General features: G+C 53.0%; 1 protein-coding gene across 3 annotated transcripts in view; it reads left to right on the top strand.

Moving 5' to 3' along the window:
• The first annotated feature begins 341 nt into the window (after positions 1-341).
• COL2A1 (collagen type II alpha 1 chain) overlaps positions 342-19061 on the top strand; it is a 32020-nt gene continuing 13300 nt past the window's right edge. Inside the window, exons 1-24 of one of the 3 annotated variants that reach the window (XM_073020671.1) lie at positions 342-675; positions 4789-4998; positions 6492-6508; positions 6724-6756; positions 6861-6893; positions 7001-7054; positions 7218-7319; positions 8285-8362; positions 8992-9036; positions 9148-9201; positions 9598-9651; positions 10427-10480; positions 10857-10910; positions 11042-11095; positions 11402-11446; positions 11973-12026; positions 15087-15131; positions 15614-15667; positions 17187-17285; positions 17582-17626; positions 17719-17817; positions 18006-18059; positions 18465-18572; positions 18944-18997. In XM_073020671.1, the coding sequence (XP_072876772.1) occupies positions 591-675; positions 4789-4998; positions 6492-6508; positions 6724-6756; positions 6861-6893; positions 7001-7054; positions 7218-7319; positions 8285-8362; positions 8992-9036; positions 9148-9201; positions 9598-9651; positions 10427-10480; positions 10857-10910; positions 11042-11095; positions 11402-11446; positions 11973-12026; positions 15087-15131; positions 15614-15667; positions 17187-17285; positions 17582-17626; positions 17719-17817; positions 18006-18059; positions 18465-18572; positions 18944-18997 (1584 nt within the window). In that variant the 5' untranslated portion in view covers positions 342-590. The remainder of the gene's footprint in view (positions 676-4788; positions 4999-6491; positions 6509-6723; positions 6757-6860; positions 6894-7000; positions 7055-7217; positions 7320-8284; positions 8363-8991; positions 9037-9147; positions 9202-9597; positions 9652-10426; positions 10481-10856; positions 10911-11041; positions 11096-11401; positions 11447-11972; positions 12027-15086; positions 15132-15613; positions 15668-17186; positions 17286-17581; positions 17627-17718; positions 17818-18005; positions 18060-18464; positions 18573-18943; positions 18998-19061) is intronic. The other 2 variants (XM_008003027.3, XM_008003028.2) reach the window with 2 other exon arrangements.

Genomic DNA, 19061 nt, shown 5'->3' with positions numbered 1-19061 from the left:
CTTTCTACCGCTTTCCCTCCTCCCTCCCGTGTCTTTTCCGTCCTTGGTCTAGGGCTCTCGGCCTGCGCCTCTGCAAACACCCCCCTCCCCTCCAACTCCGGCAGAACTCCGAGGGGAGGGGCCGGAGGCCCCCCTTCCCGCCTGTGGTCAGAGGGGGGCAGCGCGGCAGCCCCGGGTTTGGGGGGCAGGGGCCATCTCTGCGCCCCGCCCGATCAGCCCACTCGGCGCCCTAGGGGTGGGGGGCGGGAAGCGGGACTCGCAGAGAGGGGGGTCCAGCTTGGGCAGGTGCGGGCACTGGCAGGGACCAGGCGGGCTCCGGGGGCGGGGGGCTCAGGTTACAGCCCAGCGGGGGGCAGGGGGCGGCCCGCGGTTTGGGCGAGTTCTCCAGCCTCGAAAGGGGCCGGGCGCATATAACGGGCGCCGCGGCGGGGAGAAGACGCAGAGCGCTGCTGGGCTGCCGGGTCTCCCGCTTCCTCCTGCTCCAAGGGCCTCCTGCATGAGGGCGCGGTAGAGACCCGGACCCGCGCTGTGCTCCTGCCGCCTCGCTGCGCTCCGCCCGGGCCCGGCTCAGCCAGGCCCCGCGGTGAGCCATGATTCGCCTCGGGGCTCCCCCGACGCTGGTGCTGCTGACGCTGCTCGTCGCCGCTGTCCTTCGGTGTCAGGGCCAGGATGTCCGTAAGTCGTCCCCTGCCCCTGCCTGCCTGCCTTCTATGCGTCCCTCAGCATCCTTCTCCCCGGCCCGCTCCAGCTCTGGAGCCCGCGGCTCCGGGCTAAAACAGCTCCCGGGGTCGTAGCTTGCTGTCTTAGGCACAGGACATGCAGGAGTTCACCGAGCAGAGTTCTGGGAGTCAAGGACTCTGTCCCAGGGTCCTCGGTGCCCATCGCGGTTGCAAGTATTTGGAGGTCCTTACGTTGCGCTAGAATACTGAACTTGCAAAGTGTTGGCTGGGAGAAGTTTGTGCACAGATATAAATGCGCTCTTCTCCACCAGCTTTGATAATTAGGCGCACATGCACGCAGCTCGCCTCTTCGAAGCACTTCGAGTTCTGCAAAAACAGATCTTAACTCATCGAACTTAGGAGAAGTAGAAAAGAGAGAACGCGAGCGAGGGAGCAAGCAAACGCCAAAGGGTTGACTTCACAGCCTGTTCAAGGCTTGGTGGCTGGTGGGCTCAAAGGAGAGTTAGACAAAGGGGACTAACACTCTGACACTGGTGGGCTGAGATCCCAGGCCACAAAGAATGGCTTCGGAGAGGCCCTCTGAGACCTCAGCGCCTCTTTAGGGTACTCTCCCCACCCAGCTGGCCCTGGAGCAAGGTGCAGCCCTCGCGCTCATCTCGACTTCCCTCCGTCCGCCTGCGCCTGTCTTCTGATAAAGGGTACAGAAACTTCCAGTAGGAGAGATCGTCTGAAAGACGATAACATTCCAACCAGACCGTGCTTTTCAAATGCCCCCGAAAATAGCGCCCCCTTCCCCGCGGTCTTACCCCATTCCCCGCCGCCCGGAGGTACTACAATGAGTTACTTTTCTAAATTCTGGAACTCACCTAGCCAGGCTGCGTGGGGTGTGTGTGTGTGTGTGTGTGTGTGTGTGTGTGTGTGTGTGTGTCAGGGAAGCGGGGCAGGCTGGTCGATTGCTACGATTGCTACAACTATTTCAACCGGTAGAGTTAGAGATGGCTGTTGTAGTCGGGTCCAAAGGCTGTTCGGACTGCACCTTTCTTTCTACCCCTCCTTTGGTAAGGTCAACTGTCTGGGATTATATTCAGGACAAACGAAGCCTGGAAAGTGTATTAGGTAGAGAGGATTTTTTTTTTCCACGTGTTTGGGCACGTTTCCGACGGCTGGGATTCCAGCCCTGTCTTTGTATGTTACAGATTGTAAATCAATCGCAGAGGGAAACTCTTCGGCAGGGGGAATCAAAGTTCTCTGCCTTCGAGGCTCTGTGGGCCCTCTCCTGCCACCAGGCTGTCTCCAGGAATAGCGTGGAAGGCGGCGGGCTCAGGCGGGCTTTCCGTTCATTAGCGCGTCGGGGGCAGGGCTGGTGCCTGCGGCGCAGCTGCGAGGAGGAGCCGGGAGCAGGAGACTCTGGCCGGGTCACTCGGTAGTGCGCTGAGCTGGAGGCGCGCTCCCGGGCATTTGAGGAATACAGCGTGACTATACGTGGCCTGGACTTAGACTGACTATATTTTTGTACTAAATTTGCAAGCACACGCCCACAAAGATGTCTTCTTGACTGACCCCTGCCTTAGTTCGCAATGGAATTAGCTGGGTGACTTTAAAATAATTCTCAAATTCTCCATCCGGTATTAGGGTCGCTTGCTTAAGCGGTAGAGCTCTCTCACCGCCGCATCTTTCCTGGGAGGTAGTGATTCCACAGCTTCTCCGGCCCACACCTTCCCGTCGCTCCTCCTCCTCCCGGAGGAAGTGTGATTCTGCATCCGAGAGGCTGATTTTGCGCCCTGGAGCATCTCACCTTTGTAACCCCTCCGCCTGGGGTCAGCGGACCCCTAGGTGTGACGTGGGGAAATGCGCAGTCTGCATGGACGTCAGGAATGTCAGAAACCTAGAGCTCGGCCACACCCCTCCTCCCTATCCTTCCACGAGTTTGAGAAACTTATTGGCGGCGGCGTCTTTGACCCTCATCTGCATTTCAGAGCCCTCGCCTCCGACAGTGCCCCTGGCTCAGGGGAGAGATCTCAATCCTCCTTTGTGAGGCTTGTTTGCGTTGGGAGATTGGCAGCGATGGCTTCCAGATGGGGCTGAAACGCTGCCCGTATTTATTTAAACTGGTTCCTCGCGGAGACCTGTGAATCGGGCTCTGTGTGCGCTCGAGAAAAGCCCCATTCATGAGAGACGAGGTCCGGTGGGTTCTCTCGTACTGCCCGACCCCCTCTCCCACAATGCCCCCCTGTGCCCGCCCGCCGCCACCTCCCGGCTCCAGCCCTGCGCAGAGCGGCGGTGAAGCAAAACAGTTCCCCGAAAGAGGTAGCTTTTTAATTGGCTTGCCACAAAGAATCACTTATACGGCCTTGCGGTAATGAGGGGAACCGGATCAGGCGCGCCGGGATGCTATCGGCAGCCGTTTTGGAGCAGCAATTATGGTGGTGCTGGGCTCCTCCGTCCACACCTAGGGGATCCGGTTACGGCGCTGGCTCCTTTCTGGGGCAGTCATTTAATCCCACTTTTCACTCTGCCAATGTCTGTGAGCGAGCCGTGTCCAGAGCCGCAGCCACAGAGTCACCCAGCGGCTCTTACACCCAGCGCAGCCTGGCCCCGCCCCTGCGCCCGCGCATCCCGGGCCGCCCTTCCCCGCGAAATCTGATCCGCACGGGGAGTGGCCCCTCTCCAAGCTTTTCCCTCTCTCCGCCCTGGGTCCTCATGGGTGTGGGTGGGCTCTTCCTTAGTCTGGGCTGGGGCGCATTAACCGACGCCTCCTCTCCCACACCTTCCTCACCGCCTGCATTCTACTGCTCCAGCTATTTTAACGGTGGGTGTGTCCCAGCAACTTCTGTATTTTCCCTGGGATCTCTCACCCTCCTGTGATTATCTTGCCCAAAGGCTGAGCGGATTTCTTCTAGTGGGAAAGTAAAAAGGAACGTTTATCTTTAGATTTTCACTCTCCTTAAAGAGCAGTGGGCAGGCTCGTTTGTCTCTCCACCCTCTGGGTTTGTGGCTCTTTCCTATTATTCATCTCCTGCTGCTGCCATTGCCTTGGGGATTTTGATGAGAAAAACAGCACTGGGCGCTCCCTAGCACGTGGTGCGGGCTCTACAGTCCTTGGCTGCTAAGGAGCGCTCTTGTCAGCACAGGTTTCATTTGCAGCATGAATTCCAGACGGCAGGGCCCTGGTGGAGGGGACTAGTCCCTCCTATTCTTCCTCTGCATTCTTGAAGGAGGCCAGGCCTGGCCTGGCCAATCTTAGCCCTAACCAGGTATTCAAGGACCCCTGCTCCCCAAATCGGGGTGCTGTTTTCAGATGGAGGCAGGGCATCTCCAAGCAGGGCTACAGGTGGAGGTCAGCACTGGGGGCGCTTTGGCCCCCTTGCCGCCTAAGTAGTTTATAGCCTGCCCAAGCCCCAAGTGTATCGTTTGAATGGGTCTACCCGCTCCCCAAATTGGTCCTAATTCTAATATGGTTCAAAGAATGAGACAAGATCTTAAGTCTAATAGCTCATCTTTTCACCCCCCTCTCTTATATATCTATTTTTGGAGCCTGGCTGCTTATAGATTCCAATTTTTGTAGGTAGAATTTTCTACATCCCCTCTGAATGTTAGCTGTCAGTTGTATTTAGCAAATCCCATAATTCCCAGAGGAAGGCAGAAGAAAGAAGACTTCTCTGATCCTGGGCTGGGGGAGGGCAGGTCTCACCATTTTTCTGTCTCCTTTCTTTTTATAGTCCCAGAGTTCCTATTCAGAATATCTCATCTCCTCCCTTCTGCTCACCCTTCAACTCCCCCCACCCACCCCATCACCTGGTCTCCCCCATATTAGGTGGGTAAAGAGAATAGTATAGTAACCCCCCACTTTCATTGCTGGGTCAAGATTTTCACTGGTGAATAGAGAGCATGGTGCAAGGTGCATAATAAATATTTGTTGAATACATGGAAAAATCAGTGATGTTTTAGGAAAATAATTTTTAAGTTCTATATGTCCAGGTGGCCCCAGCCTACATTCTTCAGCATTTGAATTCTGTCAAGTTGACTGCAACCTCTCTCTTTTTCTCTCTGGCTCCCCACCCCCTCCTTCCCTTGGCTCTCTGCTTCTCCCTTCCCACCCTTGGTGCAGAGGAGGCTGGCAGCTGTGTGCAGGATGGGCAGAGGTATAATGATAAGGATGTGTGGAAGCCGGAGCCCTGCCGGATCTGTGTCTGTGACACTGGGACTGTCCTCTGCGACGACATAATCTGTGAAGACGTGAAAGACTGCCTCAGCCCTGAGATCCCCTTCGGAGAGTGCTGCCCCATCTGCCCAACTGACCTCGCCACTGCCAGTGGTTGTAATTTATTTATTTCCTGTTCAACATAAATAAATTACTTGCAAGCACCGCAAACATGCTCCCATAGATGCTGGTCGTCTCTGCAAAGCAGAGGGGCTAGTTATCCATGGGACCTGGCAGCTGGGGTAGAAATGAAAGGCCACTTCTCACTTGCAGGTTGAAACTGAGTAAGGGAGCTTGAGACGCTAGAGGGGTCCTTCTTTGCCCAGCATCTCCAAAAATATTTGCTTCTAAGACACATGAAGGACAGATGTGATTCTACAAAAAAAAAAAAAAAAAAAAATCCTCTCTGAAATCATCTCTGCAAATTACTAGAGCTACTATGGAGATCAAATGCTCTGTCTGGCCAATCCATGAATTAATTCCTCCTCTGCCACTGACATCTTCTCTTCTCCTTAGAAGACTTCCATGTATGTGGTCTTCAGTGTGAAGAAAGCTCTGCCAGCTAGTGGGGAGACAGTAGGGGCAGGCTCCCTCATTGAGTTATGGAACATTGGTGGTAGTTTCCTACCTGCTATTACCTCTCTTGGAGTTGACCACTAATTCAGAAGCAAAATAATAGCAGAGGGAAGGGCTAGGCTTTGGGAGTTCTAGTGGGGATAGGTGGAGACAGAGCCCCATATGTCTGCACTGTGGTGGGTGGTTATAAACTCCCAGTTAGATCCAGTGCTGGTGGATGATATATGTACAGGTGACCCCTTCCCAGCATTCATACAGATGCCCTATCCTATCTCCCTGCAGAGTGAGTGGGGACACTTGTCTAGATTTTTTGAGTAGTTCTTGCTGTCCCCTTCCTGCTGAAGTAGAGAAGGCTGTGGCAAGGGAAGTGAGAAGTTGCCTTTCCTTAACACTTCAGCAACACTGGCTCCTTAATGTATAGATTCCCAGATCCTTTCTGAGGGGCCCATGTGAGCGAAGTGTTACTTGCCTTTACTATTTTGCTGCTACTGTAAGGGAGGGGTTATTGACTGGGGATGGCACAGGATCTGATGCTCCGATACTCTTCATAACTCATATGCCTTGCTGTTTTTGTGTTTTTATTTGTGCTTGCTTCAAGGAGACGCAGCTCTAATGTAAGACCTTTCTAAGTGCCTAACTCTTCCTCTGGGAGGGCTTGGGGTTCGGGAAGGGCTTCCTACCCTGTGGGGGGAAGAGAGACGGAATCTGTGCTTTCCTTCTCGTGGCTGATTAGATCTTGAGTTCTTCATTGCCTTTTTGTGCTGCCCTTGCTCCTTTCTTTTGCATGCTGTCTGCTTTTTGAATAACAAAGTCTGGGTCACCTCCATTCCTCATGGGACCTCAGCAACCCCAGGGCCACAGTGGCCCTAACACCCCAACAGAGGGGTTCAGTGGAGTCACAGGAAGCTGCCACCTTCCTTGGTTGTGTCCTTTTACTTGTTTGATCTAATGAGTGTTTGAATGACAAGAATTGGTATTTTTCCATCTCAAGATTCTTACCTCCTTCTTCTCTATTATTTTTTCCCCCCTTGCAGGGCAACCAGGACCAAAGGTAAGGGCTTTCTTCTTTTTCTTTTTTCATATTTGTTTGCCTTTATATTTCGTGCTTCAAAAGCAATGCTATGCTAATCCAGTCTGTGATTTTTTTAAGACATCAGAAGGTATCTGTTTCAGAGGGCACTTCAACACAGGGGCTGCTGGCAGGGTTTTAGACTAGGGGCTTAGTGGGCTTACTCAGCTTAATCCTGTGAATGTTTCATGTTTCAGGGACAGAAAGGAGAACCTGGAGACATCAAGGATGTAAGTTCAAATTATTCTCACCTGGTGTCCCAGTTGCTGCTTGAAATGGGTCATTTCCTTGTGCTCTCCTCTAACTAACCATCCTGTGGGGTTCTCTCTCACAGATTGTAGGACCCAAAGGACCTCCTGGGCCTCAGGTAAGAAAGGGGGAAATCCCCTTCTCCGTGCCTTCCTCACTGCATGTGAGTTACTGACCTGCAGGTTCCTGGCCTTGCTGTCGTCTTACCATGTTCTTCACCTTCAGGGACCTGCAGGGGAACAAGGACCCAGAGGCGATCGTGGTGACAAAGGTGAAAAAGTGAGTAAAAAGCAATGCTGCTTGACTCTGGGGGACTTCCCAGGTCCCCCAAGGCCCTACCATGTGTTTAAGAGCCTGGTCACCTCTTACACAGCAGCCCAGGGACAGATGGCGCTTGGAGAAACACGGCTTCCCATTGATGCCTTTTTCTGTTTATGCCAAGGGTGCCCCTGGACCTCGTGGCAGAGATGGAGAACCTGGGACCCCTGGAAATCCTGGCCCCCCTGGTCCTCCTGGCCCCCCTGGTCCCCCTGGTCTTGGTGGAGTAAGTATCCTTACTTCCCGTTCCTTCAGGCTGTCCCTCCAGAAATGTGGCTTTTAAATTGCTACTTGCACTTACCTGGCTGGCTCCCAGGGCTGCCAGCAGTGTGTACATAGCCTGTCCATGGGCTTTGCCCTCAGGCCTATAATTTAGTAGAGTCATATATTAGGCATGAGACTGTGGTGCTAAGGGCTGGCTTTTTTTCACTAACCGGGATTCTATAAAGAAAGTCTTCAGTTACCTGGCTTCCAGGCATCTGTACCGTGTGGTTGATGCTCGGGGGTGGGTGTAAGGGTTAGGAGAAAGGATGACTGGGCACTTGTATTTCCCTGGAAGAAGAGTGACCACTGTCCTTGGAAGACATTTATTCTTGGTCCTTGCCAAGTACATTCCAAGCAACTATTCACTCTCATGAAAGAACTCCACTGAGTGAAGGTGTGTGGCTAAAGTCAATTTTGGAATCAAACCAATCAGCAAATTATATGATTGCCTAGTTTTTGCAGGTTTGCTATTTTGACGTTTGCTGTATTGTAAATTCTTAAACTTAAATGGGCTCACAGATGCCTACTACATCTCTTGCTGAAATATTCCAAGACTGTTGATTTTAGTCTTTTGCTGGGCATTAAAGTCCTAAAGAATAAAGAACACCCTTTGAAGGTTTGGTTATGTTTCTCCATATATGTTAAATAATATCTGCCATATTTTAGAACATAAAAATAATTTTATAAAATGACATGCGAGGAACTGATACTTCTCCAAATAACACTTTCCCTTCCAGATTTTGCCACCTTATAATCCATTCCCCAAAGTACTTTCCAGGCATCAGTGGTAATTCTGATCAACGATAGGTTAGTCTCCAACAATCAGAGTTTATCTCAGTAGAGTTCTTTGTATTCAGATAGAGCTTACCTAGCCAAGTAGGGAAGACCTAGTGCCTTTCAACCTCCTGATGTTGGGTTTCTTTGCAGAACTTTGCTGCCCAGATGGCTGGAGGATTTGATGAAAAGGCTGGTGGCGCCCAGATGGGAGTAATGCAAGGACCAATGGTAAGAAAAGACACTAGTTCTTTGCTGCGAAAATGGCAGGAGGTGGCCCTTAGCAGAGCCAGAGAGTCTGACAACCTCTGCTTCACAGATAATTGCTTAGAGCAGCTCTCCTCCATAGTTATGTAACCTCCCATTCAGCTAGCCCAAAGTATTTGGTTTTTAATGGCAATGGATGCCACTTTTAATGATGCGCTGGAGTGACTAAGAAGAATGAAGATGGAGAGATGCATATAGGCTGATCTGTTAGAAGGCCAGTTGCTATTGCTCTTGGAATGAGAACTGAAGAATGCAGACAGCAGCTACTGTTCTCCAGCATCCACAGACTTCCAGCAGGAAATCTCAGCCCCGCAGCTCTGACTTGGCACATGCTAAATGAAACTCAGCCTTTAGTAAACATGGCTACTGTCCAGGAGAAAGCAAGGCCAGCTTTTCTGTCCAAATGGTGCCTATAAATAAAAATAGAGTGTTGCGTGGGGAGTGGGAAATGAGAGGGAGCAGCCACTCTAGGCCCCTTGCCCACAGAGTAACTTCTTGTCCTTTGTCTGGGCTGTTGGCTAGGAGAAGATGGCACACTGGAGGCCACTGGTGAAGCATGTGCAGTAAACCCCTCATTTTCTGTTCTGGTGCAGGGCCCCATGGGACCTCGAGGACCTCCAGGCCCTGCAGGTGCTCCTGTAAGTACCTACAAGTCTTTTCGCCTCCATGGTGTCACAGATGATTCCCAAGCACTATGATGTTTTAGTCATTTATAGGGGTTCACCTGGTGTCCTCATTTTACTTTTTAGGGGCCTCAAGGATTTCAAGGCAATCCTGGTGAACCTGGTGAACCTGGTGTCTCTGTGAGTACCGACACGGCCCTGTCCTCTCTCCGGGGGAGCCTGTAATGATAGACCACTGGGACCACAGCTGCTGTCCCTCCCAGGCTCTGCCCAGCTCTTTCCCATAGTTGGTGGCCCCAAGGAAACTCAGATGTGACTTCCTAGCTGTGGAGGAACTCTGACAGACAGCCCAGTGTGGCAAGGGCCACCAGGGACTCTGTCCTACCAGCCCCCTTTCCGGATCACCCCAGCCTGTGCTGCTGCTGCGTCCCACTATGGTCTCTGCACCTTTGTTCTGACCTTCCCATCTTTCTTCTTCATAGAAGAACTGGCTTCCAAAACTACAATGTCCAAGTTTTGTCCATTGCTCAGGTGTCTTCCCACTCTAACCATCTCTTAAACTCTCTTCCTTTGTAGGGTCCCATGGGTCCCCGTGGTCCTCCTGGTCCCCCTGGAAAGCCTGGTGATGATGTGAGTATACATGAGTAGACAAATGAGGAGCTGCCTCCTTTGAAAGGGCCTGGAAAAGGTGTGTGCTGGGGGAGTGACAGGGAGGCACCCAGGGTGAAGATGTCTTGAGGAGCAAGACTGGGCTGTCCCAAACCCTGATGCCATCTCCTATCTATATGGCCACTGTGACTGTGCTGGCAAGTTCCTTGGGGACTGCTTTGGATCCAAGGGGAAGAGAAATAATTAAAACATCATTAGCCCCAGGAAGGGAAATTGAGAAATGAGAGAAGAGAGAGAAAAAACACAAGGCAGAAAGATGTAGAGAAGAAAAAACAAAGAAAGAAGCGTTCAACAACCCAGCATTATCTTAATTGTAAATGAGTTAGAAAAAGCACAGCCTGAGTCAGGATGTCTACAAAGGATGCAAACGAAATGAAGAGACAAGAGTTGGCACTCTTGGGCTATTTTTATGAATAGCATTAGACAGTAAAAGTCTCTCAAGGTTAGGGAGAGCACGTCCAGTCAGCAGAGCCCAGGAGAAGAGAGAAAAAGCCTCTCAGGGGAAGTCGGAGGCTGGTGAGGACAGAGGAGCTTGCCCATGGGCTATGCTTGTGTCCAAAAGAATAAATCGTGAACCATGAAAGGCATCCAGGCATGTGGAGTCTGAAGGAGTTGAGGGAGATGAGTGAGCCAGTGGGCAAAGGCATGGACGGCTGGAAGGAGGGAAGCCCTCTGGGGTGCCCCCACTATGCTACTGTGTCTCTGAGGAAGCTGGGGTATCTCTCTCTCCCTTCAGGGCGAAGCTGGAAAACCTGGAAAAGCTGGTGAAAGAGGTCCGCCTGGTCCTCAGGTAAATGCCACCTTTCCGAGCCTCAGGCATCTTTCCCAGCGTCTCCCTCCCCGTGGCCTTAAACCCAGTGCATCCAGTTCAATGAGGTCACTTCTGAGATGGAACACCAGTAGCCCCTATATTTATCACGACCATGTTTGTAATCTCCACTCAGGCTCCCATGAGGGAGGCTGGGCAGTTGTTATTTATACCACTTTGCATAAAATGGGGAGTATGGGGAGGGGTGGTCTGGGTTTTACTGAAAGAGCTGTCCAAGTGTGGGGATTGGAGACAATGCCCTGGTGGCCCAAGGGAGCTGGAGGCCCTCCTGCAACCCAGGGCAGCTTCCCCCTGTTATTTTACTCTGTGCTCTGAACACCTCCACTTTGGATTGCAGGGTGCTCGCGGTTTCCCAGGAACCCCAGGCCTTCCTGGTGTCAAAGGTCACAGAGTAAGTATCACGGGTGAGGAGGTTGGAAGGAAGAGATGCCTGCGGGGAGAGAAAAGCACTTTGGGGCTCATGCATTTCTTCCAACTTGAGTTTCCCAGAAGTGTGATTGAACATTTTCTCATGTTCCCTAGGGTTATCCAGGCCTGGACGGTGCTAAGGGAGAGGCGGGTGCCCCTGGTGTGAAGGTGAGAGGCCAGAAAGTGCAATGGGATGGGGAGGAGGGAGACATTGAGGAGTCCCTCTTCCTAGCCAGGGAGACACTGTGGAGCTCAGTGGAACTAGCTCCTCAGAACAGCTGTGGCTGGGAACACCAGCCCTACATCCTGATGGGCCAACAGCAGACCTGGAGAGCTCAGGGCATTGTCCTTCACAGGACTGAAGTTTGGGTCAATGCAGGCTGAGGTGACTAGGGCTTTTGGCGTCTTCCCTAGGAGTTTTCTGTGGGCCAAGAATGGGGTCCCAGACACTGACCTTGTGAATCATTTTTCCAGGGTGAGAGTGGTTCCCCGGGTGAGAACGGATCTCCGGGCCCAATGGTAAGTATGGACACCCTCCAGGAAGGCTTATCAGAGACTCTTCAGACTATCAGATGGCTGCAAAGAGCTCTCTTTGTGCAAAGTTCATATTCAATGTTGTAGATTTCATCTGACTGTGAGCAAAAAGCAAAATGTATTAGACAGATGATTTGTTCAAGATTTCACCAACATTTCCTTAAGATAGCCATGTTAACACACTAAAGATGCTCCCATTTAAAAAAATTCTGTTGAGTCTCAACATTTTGTCAAGCTCATCTACTGCAAGGAGCAAGGTGTGCTTGTAACAAAGGTTCCCAATAGGTAGCAACAGGAACATCTGTGTGTTATGCCTGGGGAGAAAACTGTTGGGTGTGATCTGAGGCATCCTGGCTAGTCAAGGAGCCAGCACCATCAGGAGGTCCTTGGTTTCCTGGGTGTGTGCACCCTCCCTCTCCTCTGATATCTGCAAAGGGCCCACAGGTAGAAATGGTCACCCTGAGCACCGTGAAGCCAACTCATGCTTAGGCTGTCCTCGTGTGTGTTCCAGGGTCCTCGTGGCCTGCCTGGTGAAAGAGGACGGACTGGCCCTGCTGGTGCTGCGGTGAGTAACTGACAAAGCCAAACACCACCATTTACCAAGCACTTTAGAGTTTACAGGTTTGTTTCTCTTGACCCTCGAAACAACCCTGTGAAGCATAGGGAGTATTGTTATCCCTTAAGAACTCACCCCGAGTGTGCCCATCAAAAATTCCCAGGCTGAGTCTGCACAGTTGAAGGAGGAGGGATGGGAATGGGAGGGTGGATGGGTGAAAGCAGGATTCTCTTAACCAATCCAGATTATCAGGTAATCCCTTCAACAGACGCCACCCACTCCCTGGGCAATCCAGTTGGAGTTTACAGACAGACTTGGTTGGCTATAGTACTACCGTGCTACTCTCTGTTCTTCCTGGTTGCTCAGATGCCCTAGAAAAGTGGAACAGGTGAGCATCAACTCACAGGGCTCTATGCTGGCTGCTGCTGTGAGTGATATCATGCTATAGTACCGGGGGCCACCATTCCATAGGCACTTCCTGAGTTTAATACCCTATATGTTTTACCTGGTCTCATCTTCCTCCACATCCTGAGAGGTGGTTTTATTCTTCTCCCAATTTTACAAATGAAAAAACCGAGACACAGAAAAGTGAAATAGCTTAAGATAAATGGTGCCTTGCAGCCTCAGACTCTGGTGGCCTCTAGTTAATGTGGGAAATTAAGGGTGAGGGGATTGGCAGCTGAGGGAGGGTGCAGGGTGCCAGACGGAGGCGTTTAGCTCTGATTCCTTAGCAATAGAGAGTCCTTGTAGGCGCTTGGTCAGGCGAGTGATGCGATGAAAGCCGTGTTTAAGAAAGATTATGCTTTCTGCTGATTTCATACCCCCACCACCCAAGCTCTGAGGCCCCTCCTCACAGGTCCTTGCAGGGCTGGCCAAAATAAATCAGCTTCACTCTGTTGTGCTGCTTTCCAGCTAATGTGTCTTGTTTGGCAGAAGTTTCCCTCAATGGCAGATCAGTGAAATAAGCAGCAGCCTCGACCCCCGCCCCCTTTGTCAGCCAGAGCTGCTGAAGCGCCTTGCCCCAGGGTCACTCTGTGTGAGGGGATTAGAGAGCACTGGGGCTGCCAAGAAACACTGCCGTTTCTACAGATTAGCAGGATGCTGGCTTGTGGCCTTTTAGCGAGGCTCAGAGCTGCAGTGGCCCTAGTCTGCATGGGCTAAAGACAAGCTCCATCCCCTGTCCTTGTTCCCTCCTTTCTGGGCACAGCTGCTCTGTTTCTTGGTTCTCTTTGCTGGTTCCTGTCCCCATGGTAGTTAGGCTGGCAGCGTGTATAGGATTTGGCTTAGAAGATTGACAACGTTGCCTTTGAGCCCTTCTTTGCTCCTCCTCCCTCTCCCCTCCCATCAGACTCCTCTCTGGAGTCTGCTCTGCGAGGCCCCTACTCTGTGGTCTCCCAGCAGCCTTCTCAGCCTTGACTTCCAGAAGGGGGCTGTGCAGTGTCTGGGGTGTGCAGGCCCCAGACAAGGGGCAGGCTCACGGAGATCCAAGTGCTGGTCTGGTGTCAAGGCTGGCCCAGAGACTGGGCTGGGTTGGCGTCTGCCTGCTGTGGTCATGTGCCCTCCCTTGGGCCTGACTGTGTCCTCTCTCCAGACTTGCTGCAGGGAGAGGTGACAGATGCCAGCCTAGTTCTGGCCTCTCAGAGCAGCGTGGCAGCTCCTTTTCGCTCAGGCCCAGCCTGGGCCTCCCTGCTGGCTGACCTCTGGGGAGAGGGTGCTCCAGAGCTTCCCAAGGAACAGTTTCCCGAAGCAGCCAGGCCAGCCAGAGGGGCTGTGGCCAATCCTGAAGCTTTATGTTCCTGCTGACATTTTTTCTAAGCCTTCTCTTGCTTTCCTCTTAAATGCCAATCTGGAGAGTCTCCGTTAGGAGAAATGGACCCCAGCCAGGAAGAAGAGTTGAGTTGTATTTAAAACACGAGCTCCCCCTAAAGCATCCTTCTCTAGCTTCTAAGGAGAGGCAGAGACTGGTAGGCAGGACTCAGCAGGGAAAGGTCCCCGCCGACCTGCTCAGTCAGGCCCTAGGCCCAGCTCCACCCAGCCTGTGGCCCCCAGAGTTTGGGTAAAGAGTTCCCTGGGCCCTAAGGAACCCTGAGAGAGCATTTGAGGGGTGCCACCACAAAGTTGGCAGAAAAACCCTCCCCCTCCAAGTCCAGTCCTAGAGAAGGAGCTGGCAACCTTGCCTTGCTTTGTAAGCCAAAGCCTCTTAGGGCTTGAGCTTGGATGTAGTCTTTGAACTGTGGCTGGTGCCCTGCCCCATCAGGGAGCCAGTGGGAGACATCTTGTGAGCATCTTTGTTTTCCATAAGAGCAAGTTGTCTGGGGATTGGCCAGAGGAAGAGGCAACCTGGAGTCAACCAAGAGGAGGCCTTAACCAAGTCTTAACCAGAGAGGTTTACCAAGCCTTGAAGGCACTTCAAGGCAGGAAGCACTGAGTCCACGTGGTTGTCTCGCTGTTTATTTCCTTGCACTCAGTTCTCAGTGTTTAAATGATCACTTGGCCGTGAAGTTAGGGATGTTTGGGGTCTGAACTGAAGTTGAAGAAAAGAAGAAATGATTTAAGCTTTGTTTAAGATTAGGGGCCAGGTGCAGTGGCTCACGCCTGTAATCCCAGCACCTTGGGAGCCTGAGGCGGGTGGGTCACCTGAGGTCAGGAGTTCCAGACCAGCCTGGCCAACATGGCAAAACCCAGTCTCTCCTGAAAATAAAAATAAAAAAATTAGCCAGGTGTGGTGACACATGCCTGTAATCCCAGTTACTCAGGAGGCAGAAGAATCGCTTGAACTTGGGAGGTGGAGGTTGTAGTGAGCCGAGACCGCACCACTGCACTCCAGTCTGGCATCAGAGCCAGGCTTTGTCTCAAAAAAAAAAAAAAAAAAAAAATAGAAGAAACCCACTACTACCCTTGGTCACCCACACAGACACCAAAGCTGAAGCCCACACCTCACCATCCTTGTGCTCAGCCCTGGGACATCCCAGGCACAGTGTCTCCTTCGTTTTCTGTAAGGGTGGGCTAGAAGCAGGGATGAACAGAGCCTGTGGGTACCTCTCATGGTCACTTCCTTCTTGCTCACAGGGTGCCCGAGGCAACGATGGTCAGCCAGGCCCCGCAGGGCCTCCGGTAAGTTCATTTTATCCTCAGCAGGTCATTGTTGTTGCTGTGCTCTAAGTCCTATTAAGCAGCCCGGTGAAGTCTGCAGGGTTTATTGGGTGCAACCACAGCAGCTCTCAGATGTCTACTGGAAAGGAGGAAGAAAGAGAAGTAGTTTTTAAATATCACTTGAGCATGTTGATAACAAGCTTTGAAGCATGGGCTCATTTTCCTCAGCCATCCTTTCAGCAGTCTTTTTAGAGGAGGAAGGTCAATGGAGATTCTGCTTCTCACTACAGATGTAGTCAGAAACTTGCTTTGCCTTCTGAAACCAGGCAAAGGTTCCTGGGGACGCTGGCAACAGGGACAACTTTCATCCAAGGCTTTTTAGCCACAATGGATATGGAGTGAAATCAGTATAGAGGAGGGAAGGAGTGTGAGGTGTGGGGGTGGCTCGCTTTGGAGGTCAGAACTGGCATTCACCTCTCTTCTCATCCACCTACTCTCTCCAGGGTCCTGTCGGTCCTGCTGGTGGTCCTGGCTTCCCTGGTGCTCCTGGAGCCAAGGTACATGTCCTGTTGTCCAGTCAGGAATTTCTGGATGCTGAGAAGCTGTCCTTTCCCTGTAACCCTTGCTCATTGCTCCCTCAACAACCGCCTGCTCCCGTCTGAGAAGTAGCTCCCCACCACCCCACCCACTGCCGCCTCCATCTAGGCAGGGCAAAAAGCCAGACACTTGTAGCCTCACCTGGAGGGAAAGTAAAACAGAAGATAAAATGTGGGAGATCCGGTTACAACTTTGGAGTGGGGAGAGGTGGACGGAGAAGAAGATGGGAATACACCAGAGGCCTGGCAGGGCCAGAAGGCCAGGAGTGGCAGCAAAAGGAGGCAAACCTAGGGGGAGACCCAACAGCTGAGCAAGCTCGGGGCCCTGACGGGCACTGGAGGGAACTGGACAGGGAAGAGGGCACAGGCAGGGAGCCTCTGCTGCCCTCCAGGTTTCTGCTTCTTTTGGGGTGCCTGGCTCTTCCAAGCCATGTTAATGGAGATCTCTGGAGGATTACTAGAGGCCAGTGGGAGGCCAGCCAGTTCAGGGCCAGGCCCCGCAGCCCAGGAGGGATTCCAGTGTGAACGTCCCTGGGAATGAATAAGGAGCCTCCATGTGTCACTGGCATCAGGTTGCTTTTCCCCTCCTGGGGGTTTCCATGGCAACCAGACAGTGTCTGAGGTCCCGGGAGCCGGGTAAAGGAGACCCATTGTGAAGAGGGACAGCGGAAGGTGAGGGGGGCTGACCTTTGGAAAATAATAATTACCGAAGTGAAGCAGGAATGTTCTGAGAAGAAACCTGAGGAGGCTCTGCCCTCTCTCCAGGTCGACAGCCCTCCCCAGGGACTCTGCCATCTCGAGTGGGTTGTAATTTTTAGGAAAAAATGAAAGTAAAAGCACAAGCCATTTTGGGGGAAGGGGGCTTGCCAGAGGCTCCCCCTAAGGGGAATTGGGCTGCATTGAGAGCAAGGAAGGGGCAGAGTCCCCATGTGCTTTTGTCTTGGATTTCTGGCTTACTGAGAACAGACTGGGGCCAGGGCCGGGGTGTCACTCTTCACCCGTCAGCCAGATGGGAGTGAGGTGGTGCTCTGAGCCCGGATGTTCAGAGACTTAGAAGGGACCTCAGTTCCTCAATAAAATAGAAAAACAGGAGGTGGTAGGAGAGAGTGGTGTCCATCCATCATCGCAGGGTGCCAAGATGGCAGGGTCCCCAGTCCACGCTTTTCTGATGGTGTCTATGGAACCGTGGGTTGTCCATTGCTGTAGTACGTAGCCGTGCCGTGGCGCGTGGAGGCTTACTGTGTAGAGAGGAGGTGAGCAGTAGAGGAGGCAGGTGTGGGAAGTCATCAAGTCATTAGCTCAGTCAGGCAGGGACAGAAATGGCAGCGTGACCTGTGTGTGAATGCGCATGTTCAGGTGCGGGCTTGGGTGCATGTGCATAATCCAGGGCTGTGCTCACGGCTGGCCCTGAGCTGTTGCCCACCCACTAGAGGTCCGTGTCCCCTCTCTTCTTCATTTCATCCTTCCTGTCTCTTCCCAGGGTGAAGCCGGCCCCACTGGTGCCCGTGGTCCTGAAGGTGCTCAAGGTCCTCGTGGTGAACCTGGTACTCCTGGGTCCCCTGGGCCTGCTGGTGCCTCTGTAAGTGCAGCTTCTCTTTGGCCTGGGGGGTCTGGGGTCTGTGGCCTTGGAATTCTTGACTCTGTACTTTGCTCTGACGGCCGTGGGCTCCAATCACCAAACCTTCATTCTGGCCCAATGCCTGTCCCCATCTCTAGATGTATCCCCTTCTTTCCCATCTTCCCCTTGAAACACATCGTGGGAATGTCCCTGAAATGGACAGCACCTATGCCAGGTCCCTGGATCTGGACCCTGGAGGGCTGGAGGTGGTTGGGGTTCATTCTTTGCTGCTTATTTGACAATGTCTCCTTTCTCAGGGTAACCCTGGAACAGATGGAATTCCTGGAGCCAAAGGATCTGCTGTGAGTGTTGCCCCTGGACTTTGCTCCCCCAAGCGAGCCTGGTCCTGCCTCTGCCCTCTCCTGACACCCTTCCCTTCTGCTCATGCTGACAGGGTGCTCCTGGCATTGCTGGTGCTCCTGGCTTCCCTGGGCCACGGGGACCTCCTGGCCCTCAAGGTGCAACTGGTCCTCTGGGCCCGAAAGGTCAGACGGTAAGAGCCCAAAGTGACCCCCAAGTCCCATTGACATGTCTGGAGTCAAACCCCATCACCCCTCTTTCCCACGCTCTCCTGCCCTGGCCTCACAGCGGCCTCCATCCGAGGGCATCGTGAACAGGGGTTCTGGGGTGGGCAGGCTCCCTGGAGAGAATCTGGTGTGAGGACCTGCCTCTCTTTTCAAGGGTGAACCTGGTATTGCTGGCTTCAAAGGTGAACAAGGCCCCAAGGGAGAACCTGTGAGTATCTGCCCCCAAGCCCTTGTCTTTTCTACTGCTGTTCTATGGGTCACAGGCCTCCTCACCTCCTCCCCACTGCCCCACCGGCCCACCGCCTACCTCCTCCGGGGCTCTATCTCCCAGTCTGGGTCCTTTCAGATTATGCCTGGAGGAGACTTAACAGGGTTGAGAAGGCCCAGATACAGCTTCAGCTCCCATCCTTGGCTTGGCCAGTGTGAACAGTTGGATCTTTATGCCCTCTCATTTCCCTCTGCTCTGCCACGGCTGGTCCTTTATGGCCTCTCATCCTCAAGCCCCCCCTACCCTGAAACAGTTGCCAAGGCTACTTCCTCCATACTCTGAGTCGAGGCTTGCTTCAGGCCCAGGTGAAGGCTCACTCTGTTTCTCTTTTTTGGTGGTCCTCAGGGCCCCGCTGGCCCCCAGGGAGCCCCTGGACCCGCTGGTGAAGAAGGCAAGAGAGGTGCCCGTGGAGAGCCTGGTGGTGTTGGGCCCATCGGTCCCCCTGGAGAAAGAGTAAGTGAATGAGGAGGCTCTATCCCACGGGGGCTGTGATCTCGAGAGGGAAGTGGAGTCCTTGTGGTCCGTGTTCTGGTCAGAGCCCATGACTTTTCCGCATGTCATCCTCCTCTTTCTCCATCCACACCACGGGGAGAGGGAGTCTGACCCTGAGTTGTGCCCCCCACCGCCAGGCTGACATGAAACAGTCTGAACTCCTTCCCAGGAAGCGGGGACAGGCTCCAGAAGTTAACCTCTGAGAGTCCTGCAGACCACAGTTACTGCTCCCCAGAAATTGGGATTGGTGGGTTAGTGGGATGGACCCGCTGGAGCCTGGCTGGGTTAGGGGCCGTTCTCATTCACCGCCTCTCCTCCCTGTGGCTCCTTAGGGTGCTCCTGGCAACCGCGGTTTCCCAGGTCAAGATGGTCTGGCAGGTCCCAAGGTGAGTGGGGGAAGAGGGGCTGGGGTCCCTCTCTGCATCGCTGGTCACATGGTATCCCACTGAC

The sequence above is a fragment of the Chlorocebus sabaeus genome, chromosome 11 (assembly GCF_047675955.1).
Source record: "Chlorocebus sabaeus isolate Y175 chromosome 11, mChlSab1.0.hap1, whole genome shotgun sequence".
Taxonomy (NCBI): Eukaryota; Metazoa; Chordata; class Mammalia; order Primates; family Cercopithecidae; genus Chlorocebus; species Chlorocebus sabaeus.
Note: the sequence above shows the minus strand (reverse complement) of the source record. Positions and strands in the feature narration are given on the sequence as shown.